Source organism: Cyprinodon variegatus, unplaced genomic scaffold, assembly GCF_000732505.1.
Source record: "Cyprinodon variegatus isolate N-32 unplaced genomic scaffold, C_variegatus-1.0 Scaffold1433, whole genome shotgun sequence".
Classification (NCBI taxonomy): Eukaryota; Metazoa; Chordata; class Actinopteri; order Cyprinodontiformes; family Cyprinodontidae; genus Cyprinodon; species Cyprinodon variegatus.
Genome location: NW_015151886.1, coordinates 117,531 through 128,798, shown reverse-complemented (window position 1 = coordinate 128,798; position 11,268 = coordinate 117,531). Strand labels below are relative to the sequence as shown.

At 38.7% G+C, this 11,268-nt stretch overlaps 1 protein-coding gene across 1 annotated transcript in view; it reads right to left on the bottom strand.

Moving 5' to 3' along the window:
- The window catches only part of LOC107103365 (neural cell adhesion molecule 2-like), a gene marked incomplete at its 3' end in the record, with an annotated part of 74,247 nt that overhangs the window by 10,465 nt on the left and 52,514 nt on the right, over window positions 1-11,268 (bottom strand). Inside the window, exon 3 of the mRNA XM_015403038.1 lies at window positions 4,160-4,366. Coding sequence (XP_015258524.1) covers window positions 4,160-4,366 — 207 coding nt within the window. The remainder of the gene's footprint in view (window positions 1-4,159; window positions 4,367-11,268) is intronic.

Below are 11,268 nucleotides of genomic sequence, written 5' to 3'. Positions count from 1 at the left end.
CAATTCAACAAAACTGAATGTTGAAATCGAAGAGGTAGTGATTTTTAAACACACTATCTTTAACAAGAGCAGGACACCAAATTTCTCCCTACACCCCTTTAGGTGGTATTTAAATTCTTAAAGTGGATTTGTCACCACAGAGAAAGATAAAGTGAGTTGCAGCTAGTGCGCAGATCCATGCACGCAAGTAGAAGTGAACACTTTTTCACACAATGATTACAGTGAAGACCTGTAAGAATGGACTCTGGGTAAGCAAGCTCTCAAAAATCGAAAGTCTTTGGTAAAACATCTACAAGCTTAGGGTTAGAGCAAAAGGAAAATCAAAATTAAATTGCAATCACAATCTTGGTAAAACAATTATTGCAATTTAGATTATTGCCGAAGTTGTTCAGTCCTAACATATACCTCAAATTACGTAAATACTATAATCGAAAGTTACGCAGTGCTGCTTTAATGAAAGAGTAAAACTAACTGTTTCATAATACGTTCAGTTCCACTCATTTCATTGAATGGTTTTAAAAGCACCTTAACATACATTTAGATATTTTAACAACACTAAACCTCTAATGTTTCTTAACTATAAAAAGGAACAAACATGTCTCCATATTTCTTCAACAAAGAAGGATTGGTACATGTTTAGAGATAAATATCTCATGATGCTGACCACACCCTTCTTCCTGTCCTCCATCAACCTAGAAATGATCTTGACTTAAAGCAAACTGCTTCCTTATATCATAACTGTCTGCACCCCCCTTATCATCCTCAGCTCAGTTCTCAGGCAGCAACACATCATCACCATTGTCACTATCATCATAACTGGATTTTCCTGGACTATTTTATAGTATTTACTATTTTTGTTATCTGTACTTGTGGTCTTAAACAAAATAAACCATAATTTGGATTAAACCAGACTACACCTAATGTTTACAATGATGTATACTTTCAAAAACTAACTTAAAGGTAAACCTAAACTAAACTATAATGACACCAAAAAGCCCAAATTAATATTCAATAAACAACCACTTGATGTAAGGAATCCATTTAGCAATGCATAACATCAACAGTGTTGGACATGGTTGTAATTTTCTACTTATTTGAAACAAAATGATCATAACTAAAATAATATTACTTATGTACTCTTGCATGTGATCTTTATTTTACCTGCAACTTTTCTAGAATCCTAGGATTTAGAGGATGTTGAACCTGTGGTCAGCAAGTGTGACTGTGTGTCGGCCAACTTGGATTCAGAATAGGTTCACTTGTAGTTAACAAATAGATTAACTCAAACTTAACCAAATAAAAGGGGCTTCTTCAGTGCATCTAGTGCATCATAGTTTTAAGCTCTTAAATGCATGACATGTGTCTGGACATCAGAGGCAGCACTGAACTTTTGCAGCGCCTCAACCAATCAGAAATGATTCAGGGGCTAGCCACATCATTCAAGCTGTTGTTTCTCCTCCTGCAAAGCTGTATGTTTACTTTCAGCCCGTACAAACAGCAGCAGGAAATCTCAGAGTGCCTGGATCTTTTTAAGGCAGCTGGGGATTTAACTAGCCTAGCATCCAGATTCTTCTTTAGGCGGGGCTCTACTGCTCAACAACAGAATATTCTAAAGTCTGATTGTAACATGAAAAACTGACTGCACAGATGATGTTTTGATGTGTAAAGCGATTTCTCCCATTCATTAAAGCAAATTAAGGCAAGACACAAAAGAGACAGGTAAAGGACAGTGTAGCTCCTCCCAATGCAAGTGAGACATGTCTATCCGCAGTTTGCTTCAGACTTCAAGAGTGCTGTGACATTAACAGACCTAAGTCTGACTTGAACTGGGCAAGAGTTCTAGTGGGATAGCAGTAGACACCTGTCTCCTGTAGTGACCTATACCCGCCAGAGGTTAAAGAGTGCAGGGATGATCGGCTTTACACCACTACATCCACCCAATGAATCGCCATGATGATGTAAAGCTTGGATGTAGCTGTGTTATCTGGGGTAAGTTCAAACGTCACGTCAAGTTTAGAGGAGTGTAGCTCCTGATCTTTCAGAAACCGGATGATTTCAGCAAACCATCAATCCTCTTTGTAATTTTACAGAGTATTTATGGTCTGAATTGTTACACCGTGTTATAAAACTACTCGGTTCAGTGTGGAAAATTCGGGGGAAGGACAGTTTTAGAAATTGACTTATTGCCTAGATGGCATCTTTTCAGATTATCATGTTAGGATTCACTGAGTTCCTGAGACTGACCGATGGTTTCTTATTTTTTTGTGGAAGCAGTTTGAACGCTGTTTCCCTGAAAAACAAAATCAATAATTTGGTGGGTCAACTATGTTCTTTTTATTTTCACTTTTGCAATCTGGTTGCATTGATTTCTTGGTGGTTGCCAGCTTGTGTGGAAATGTCTGCAGGTACTGATGGGATGTCAGTACTTTAACCTAGAGGTCAGAATGTTCCGTCTAACATGCTGCAGACTAACAGGTCCACCTGAGAAGCCTTTCGCTCGCTCCAGCTGTGTGCAGGTAGGATGCCAGCCTCCAGCTTTCCAGTGGGTTCTTCATTGGCATTCCACTCATGAAACCTTCAGCGTGGGGCCGTGAATGAGCGGCGCTCCGTTGCCAGGGAAACAACGGAGCTGGTTATGTGGTGAATGAGGCTATGGCTGAGCGGCGGCAGGTGGGATTGGGGCTGTGATGTTTCTGCTAATGCCTCACCGGGAGACAGAGGAAAGACAGTAGCACAGGATTTCCGGCATGTAGACGTGCATATGACCGTGTGTTTTCTGGAGTTTGATCGCTGTACTTTGACATTCCTTCTAATTAAACTTGGTTTGTCTCCTGATTATTCACAAGGGTATTTAGTCAGTCACATCACAGGGTTCACTTTGTTGCAATGTGATTTTTCCATGTAGAAAATCCTCCACTTTATGGTTAATTCATTCTGTGTGGCTGATCAGGCTTTGAACAGGAAGGAGTGTGTCTTCTTTCATCTAGAGTCAGGTCATTTCAAGGATGTAACTGCTCATATGTTATTTATACAGCTCTGTATCATGTAAAATTCAACACTTTATTTGCCTGGAGATGGGCTTATTGAAACCCTTAGAGGTTCTGATAAAGAAACCTTTCATTATTCATGTAGTTTGGGCCTTAATTAAAGTGGCTTCAGAAATTAACTCTACAGAAAGCCAGAGGTGCTAAGCTATAAAATATAAATACTGGTTGATTACAATAAATTAAAACATTATTAGTAAATGTGTTTATTACAGTAACTTAGGTTGACTATATTCATAAAACAACTGAATAATATATCCATTACACCATTTAAATAAATATGCTGTAAGCCTATAAGTTATTGCCTGTATTTATTTACAAGGTAACAAGAGAGACTTAAAGAAATTAAAACAGCTAACACGCCTATATCTAATTGATTAAACGTTTTTAACTAATCTTGATTGAAGGATCACAAGCTCCGCCCACTGGCCTTGACATACTAGGCTTGCAGATCAAATAATCTCTTTTAAGATAGATATTTAAAATTATATAAGTATAAAACTGTTAAAAGTTTTATTTTTTATCATTTTAAATAAACAGTTTTTTGTTGTTTTTTGCCTTCAGTGTAAGGTATATGATTTAAACATAACTACATTTTTCTACACACGTTCTAGAAATGTTTTTTTATGCCCAAGGAAGAGCAAAAACAAGCCTTTATCGGTTTAGCTTAATAATGTGTTCAGGGTTACGTCAAATAATGGCAGCTAACTGACTTCTTACTGGTAGAGCAGGGTCAGTGATGGGACAGTCTCTGCAGAGACCCAGACAACCCCTGCCTCACAATGTTAACGGGTCACAAAGGCAGGTGAAACAAAGTGCTGTGACGCTCATTAAGTCTGCCAGGAACCGGATCCCGTAGGCTTTACTAGCTGTTATCATACTATAATGGGGAACACAGCTTCACAGGGGTTCACACAGAGCTTAAGGTACGCATTGACCTCAAGAGTAGGGTTATCTTTAACGGCCTGTGGTGGAGATGGGAATATGAATCATCTTTCTCTCAGCATGATCAAAGTTTAATTTCTAAGCTTTATTCTCTTCATGTGTGATTCTCCCAAGAAGGCCATGGAGCATCTGCAGGTTAACCGGTGTCACGGTAACATGGTTAAACTTACGGTAGATCTCCAGCACAACCGACGCCTCCTCTGTGTGACCGCTGGCATCGGTGGCTTGACAGCGGTAGATTCCCGCGTCCTCGATGATGGCGTTGTAGATGACGAGCCGCGATCGGGACCCCTCGGTCTGCAGCGACATGCGTTTGGAACTCACCATGCGATCACCCAGGGGGTTGAACCACTCGATTTCTACCGGCTCACCAATAGCTGAGGGCAGAGAGTGAGAAGAGGAAAGATTAAGACTGTGATTTCACTCACTAAGTAAAAAGATGAAAAAACACAAAGATAAAAATCTTTTGCTTTAGTCTTTTGAACTAACTTTACTGTAGATCAGAAAGTTTAATGTAGGTTACATCACAAAGAAAGTCCCCCCTAAAGTGAAAAGACTACAATGGGGTTATAACAATGTTTAAAAATTCTTGGAATACATGTTAAATGGTGCAAAAACACATACTTCCACTTAAAAAGATTAAGCCGAAATATAAAATCTGTGGTTAAACAGTTGAGCACACTTTAAGCCATTTAGATTAGGTCATTTACTGTATTAATCAGAGAAAAGCCAGGTGTCTGCTGTTCTTCACAACATTTCCTAATTTTAGTAATTGTAACATTGTCATGATCCATTCAAAACACAAGTGGACTAAAGGCATTTTGCAAAGAGAAAGAAAACTTAATGTAATTATGTAGACCTTTGATCCCCAAACGCAAATATTGACGACCCCAACCAGACAACCAGATATTATTTTTGACATTCAATAATTCATTACATTATTTAAGGGTTGCAATAAAATAAACAAAACTTTCAATTAACAAAACCGCAAACCATGATATCACAACAGTATATAACATTAGTATTAACATGTTTGTCAAAAAAAAAGCCCTTATGGGGCCAAAACCATAAACTCCCTGAAAGGAAAAGTAACTTGTATGGGACTGCCAATCTTCTCAAATATTGATTTTGGTTGTGAGGTTGCCATTTTATGTGCATTTTCAATGTCTATTTGTGATGCTTATTTAGTCTTGAATGATAATAAATGTCACAAAGGTCATCTTTTGTAGAAAGGGCTTTCTTAAGTAGCAATGGTTTATTGTCCTCCAATCCATAAAGCAGCCATTGTCTTTAACTTAAACTGTAGTCTTACTGTTGAACTAGAGCCAACATCAATGAACTGTTCTTTGATGTGCTGACATTTCCAGGTGGTTTAAACTGAAGGGGTCAAGGACAAAGAAATGTTTTGGGAAACATTTCTAGAGGAGATAGATGTCCACTTGCATGCATTAGATCACTGTGTTCTACAGCTTTTGTCTTAAATGAGTAATTGCAAGTTCTCAAATGAATCATTACTGACGCTGCTCTTACAAATTCTCTGATAAATTATGTGATTTTTATTTGCCAGATGTGGGAGGGTGTGTGTTGGTCTTTTTGACCTGTCAAGGCAGTTCATTTAGTTTTAAAAAACATGCCGCTAAGGTAAATGTGCCAGTAAGTCCAGTGCCTTCTTCCTTCAAACAGATGTGAATCTCATCTCGCAGCTTAACCCTGGACAGCACCTTCCTAAGAGACAGTCATCGGTACTCCCCGTGTACCCAGACCCCTTTTACTTGCAAAGGGCTACACAAATCTGAGCATTGACATGTTGCTATAAGATTGGCCACAGCTTCATTAAGCTGGTAACTTATAGTAGTAGCCATTCAAAATTTCCCTACTTTCCTTGATGGGTCCTTGGCTGGTCCTTGGCTAGTCCCCTACAATTCGTTTTTAAACATGTAAAATATTCTGTCATGATTTGTGGACATTAAGATCTAAAGAGAAATGTTATCTACTGGTCAGACCCTTTCAGTGAAAGGGTGGAGTCAGAGTAAAAAAATATGCACACCCATGAGAAGGCCAGTGGCTGGAAGTTGAAGGGGATTTTATTGCCATTCGGCAGGCTTTTGACTGGGAAGGGCAATTTTGAATGTATTTAAACACCAGTGCTTTACTGTGCATCATGCAGTTTCCTCAATTTTTGTGTAGTTACTCTGGGTGAGCGGCCTCCTCCTCCCCTTTTCCTGGCTATAGCCTGCAACCCATCTGTGGATACCCCTCCCATTATAGATAAGCATCTCTAATGTCAAGTCAGTGATTTTAAATAGTTTTTCTGAAATGGCTCTTCCAGGAACTTGTTTGCAGAAAAGCAACTCCTCACTCATATTATTGCCTTCTGTGAATCTTTTGTCATTTATCAGTGAGCAGTCTCTTTTACAGTCAGTGGGTTCATCCATCTGCAGGGCCAAGCTGCTGTCTCGCACCTTGTCATTAAGTTACTCCACTATGTTATTTGAAATGGCATTAAAGTGCCTGCTGATACTAGTATTGGACATAGAAATAGCCATAGTTTGCTGGCTGCTCTTTCATTAGTCATAGTTGAAACCATGCCCATAGAAAGGGCAGGTATTAATTCTTCTAGGATTTTATATGAGCTCAGTTGAGCATTTGACAGTGCAGATGTAGCTTAATTAAAAGCAAGGAACAGCAGTTTCCAAGTTTTTGTTGAAAAAAAATAAAAGATCACCTGCTTTATGTTCCATCTGATCTTGCAAGGCTTTAAAAGAGCTAGCTGTTTAAGATACAGTGACCAGACGTCCCTGATTTCTGAGGACAGTCCCCGTTTAGGACCACCTGTCCTCAGCTAAAGCTGTCCACGGGAATGTCCCCGATTCTACCGTTTAATGAATGAGGGGGAAAATGTTGCGTGTAGACTGTTATTACGGTAAAAGAGCGTAGGAGCACAGTAACCAGTGTTACCTAGCTGGTTGGCAGCTGTTAAATTATAGATAAGGAGCAGAGCGCGCCACTTTTAAAATAGACGAGTAAGTTCTTTATCAGAACCGTTCTCAGCTGCCCTGTGTTATTGTAAATGTGTTAATCGGCTCATTTGATTGGATTTATATTGGACTGATTATTGTTATAAATGTTTGATTCGTGCCCAGTTAATAAAAAAAGGAGGCTTTAATGTGTTTTTTTTAGTACAAATGAGGACCGGAAATGTAACATAAACCAAGCTAATCAACAAAAAGTAAGGCTGCAGCTGTCATGAGTAAATCGATTTTGATTAAATTAATCAGATTGATTGAAAACTCCTTGTAACGCGCTAATCTGGTTGGGTGGTTCTACAAGGATCAACAAGGGTTCATCTAAAGATGTTTTTAGAACTGATTGGTCATCTTTGGTTTATATCATCAGATAGTTATTTTAATTAGAGTTATAAGTTATTTGGCTGTTTTTTTTAAACTGGATTTTTGCTGATTAAATATTAATAAATAGGAGAAAAAAAATGGATGAAAGCATCACAGTCCCCTTTTCTTATTTTAATTTTTATGATATGTATTTATTTTCTTCTACAAGCTGGAAATGTCCCCAGATTAGATTACAGTAATCTGATCACCTTACTTTAAGACTGAAAACATACTGCAGCCTTTCCTCATTACTCATCTTTGTGAATATTAATGTAATGACCAGATATGCTTCGGAAGCTGTTTTAGATAATCATTTTATGATTATTTATCTTTTTCATAGTTTTGTGGGAGCCGCCTTCCCTGCCCTTCCCAGCCATTTTTAAAAACCTCTGCTGTACAGTAGACAGATTAAAAGTCGGCGACATGCATTTCAAATAGACCCTTTCAATCAAACTGTGGAGTCAGGTTATTTTGAATTTAATGACATTTTTTTTATCAATTGAAACACAGCAGATAGCATTAAATCATTGACTTGAAGCATTCACTCTTCTCATTCAGTCACTTGCATTGGATCACTGAGTATGCAGCAATTGCTCATGTTGCACATGGATGCAGGGTTGGATTTAGGAATTTTGAGGCAAAAACAGGCAGGGGGCCCTATGAATTGAGAAGACAACACATAAAACACACCCATTACATTAATAGTTCTATGTTTTCTATCTCTTCTTGTCCCTTTTCTTGTTGCTTTCCTCTCTATGTTTTGTACTCAGCTGACTTTCATGCGGTCTCAAAAAGAAATGAAAGATTTTTTCCACTCACTAAGATTACTTAGCCGATTTCTCCTTCCTATATTCCCAAAAAGGCGATGGCAAACGTAATAATAAGAGACACACTTAAGATTATAAGCATTCTGATGTCATTGTAGAGAGAGGAATTTTATCAAAAACATAATTAATGTGCACAAATAAGGAATTATTGTATTAACTATACAAGTAAACAGAGTTTTACTGTATGGGCCCCCCAGTAACTTGGGTCCCTAGGCAACTTCCTAGTATGACCTAATGGTAAATCCCCCTCTCCATGGATGTAGACGGTGGAAATAGAGGAAGCTTTCTTGAATTCTTCTGAAAGACACATATATATGTTTTTTCTTTTTCCTACAGAGTAGTGCTCTGCAAGAAACCATGATGGCAGATGTGGCTGATGATCTAAGCTTAGGGAGGAGGGAGAGGGACTAGCAATCTCAGCCTTTGATGTGGTGTTGGTGGCCCATTAGAGATCCTTAGACATGGACACAAGGGAACAAAAGACCCCTTTATCCACCACAGCTCTAGCAGAACCTTGCTTTGGGTATTTTCTCCTGAAATCTTCTCTGTCTTATCTACCATCAGAGAGAAATGGCTGTGGCTGCACCACTGGGACAAATAACCAGCTTTTCTCCTGTCATGGGTCTCATCCTCCAATAGTGGAGACGGCACACTTGATCAACAGTTCAAGATGTGCAAGAGTTTAAGATCAAAGGGACGACAGTGTGAAAAGGGAGAGGACAGCATATATCCCTGTTTGGGGTTACCTTTTTTAGTATGATGATGTTGTTGCCAACCTGTTTTGCTTGTGGTCTACCAAAGAAGAAACAGAGAAACCAGCTATACAGCTGGTATTTATCCCAATCAATCAAATGTGAGTATCACTCATTAGGGGATGATTGAATTCAATGTTTTGTTAAGGGCAGCTAACATGGCGCCATCAGTCAAGTGGCTAGACCAAAACCCAAATTGGAAGGGATCAAATGTGAGGGAGAAGTCAGTCCAAACTTACTATGCCAATGTGTGGGAAGACTGGAAGCTGATGTCTGACTAAATGTATGCATAACACATTACTTGGGAATACATCTTTATATTTTCCTAGATTGATAGGAAGTGGCAATCACTTCTTGAAGGTGATTACGGGGTCTTTCTGCCCTGCCCTTGTGTGAACACAAATCTGCAGTTTTCACCTCCCAAGCAAACTGCAACAACAACAAAAAAGCGGCTTTCACAGTGGTGGACACTTTTACTGACGATCAATTATTTAAGTGTATTTGATTGGCAAGACCTGGCTGCTCCTTTTCCTTTTAAATATGGATGCAGCAAAGATTTAGTTGACAGTGACAGCTTCTTGATACATCAAATCACTGAACAGGAAGAGGGGGTGCTTTCTTTTTAGCCCCGGTGGAAGTCTATTTAGATCAGAAGGTAGCTTGAACTCGGACGTCCTTGAGTGGCCTCTGTAGAGAGGACCCGTAGACCTACTTAAGGGGATGACAGAGCCACCTGCAAGCAGCAGGAGCTTCTCATCTGGAAAGACAGAGGGGCTTTGTAAAGCAATTATTTGGCTTATCCATCAACGCTGGATAAGACACAGTGAGAATTGTTAGAGTTAAACAGGAGAAACAGGCAGATTTCTGCAAAAAAAAAAAAAAAAAACTAGGAAAAAAAAAAAAAAAAAAAACTAGGATAATCTGTTTACCTATTGGTAAAAGAAGCTTACTGATTTAATTCAAGATGCCCTTGAGAGAACCTGAGACTTGACTTATAATGTCTATAACGATGAATATAGAGTGGTGGTACATTCTAATAGGAAGAAGAAGGTAGAAGGAGTTAAGATTCTTAATGCACCTCATGCACAAAGCAAAAGTACAGTTTTCCGGGTCACACATGCTAACTCTCATCTCAGCGAATGCCATCACATTCTTCTCAGCCTCTCTGCCACTTCTTTAGCTTCAAAGCCCACTCACCATACACCCTGCACCCAGCAGACTCTATTGCCTTATGTGGGCACTTGAAAGGAACAGATAAGCACCCAGTATCACTACAGCTGCCTTTTTCCACCTGCTAGCACCACAATGTTATCGCCTCTCTGCATTATACAGCCCTCTGACAGCACATACAGTTATGAGTTTGAGCTGATGCAACTGGGACAGTGACAGCCCCATATGAATCAAAGATGATCGGAGAAGACAGGAGTGTGCAGTGTGCCGGTCTGTTCTGCACACTAAGCCTGGCGTCCCTCTGTGTGTCTTAACATCCGCGTGAATAGCACATCTTAAAATCTGCATAAGCTCTGGCACGATGACAAGATGTTGGCAGGAAAAGTAACCGCTGACGGAGGGGTAAAAATGGCAAGACAATGATGAGGCGAGCAAAATGTCAACACTGAGGTATTTAGATTTATAATCATTGGCAAACGGGAAAAAGAAATAAAAAAAACTCCTTTTGAGATTGGAATGTGCTTTAAAATCTAAAGAAAATTATTTGAAAAGACATCTTGGCCTAAGAAATGAAAGGACCTCACTGCTTGCTGCAAAGAAAGGATTTGTGTGTAAATGTCTTTTATAGCCAACATGCAATGAAAATGGATGCAGGTGATCAACAAGGAACACATTTAGCTTTCAGGGAATGAAGTAAGCTAGAAATATACATTAAGTCAAGACTAAGAAACAGTCTTGCTTTGAATATTTGATTGAAGTGAAAACAGAATATGTGAAAAGTTATCTAAATATTATATCTGTAAGAATCAGAATCATCCAGCTGACAACAATGCGACCCACAGAAATCACATTTATGTTGTTAAGTTACATATTTAGTCATTGTGGTTTGATATTTTTCATTTGTATCTGCTAAATAATTATCACTTCAGATGTTTATCTTTATAAATGTGAATGCATTTTAAAAGGAATTTGAATGACTATAAAAAAAAATGTAAATCCAAGTATAAAAAGGTACTGAATATTCAGATCCAGAATCAGCTTTGTTAGTCAAGTCTGTTGGCACAAGGAATCTGACTTTTATTCATATAACATAATTTTCTGTATTCTTGGTCACATTTTTGTCTTTTTTAAAGGTATACTA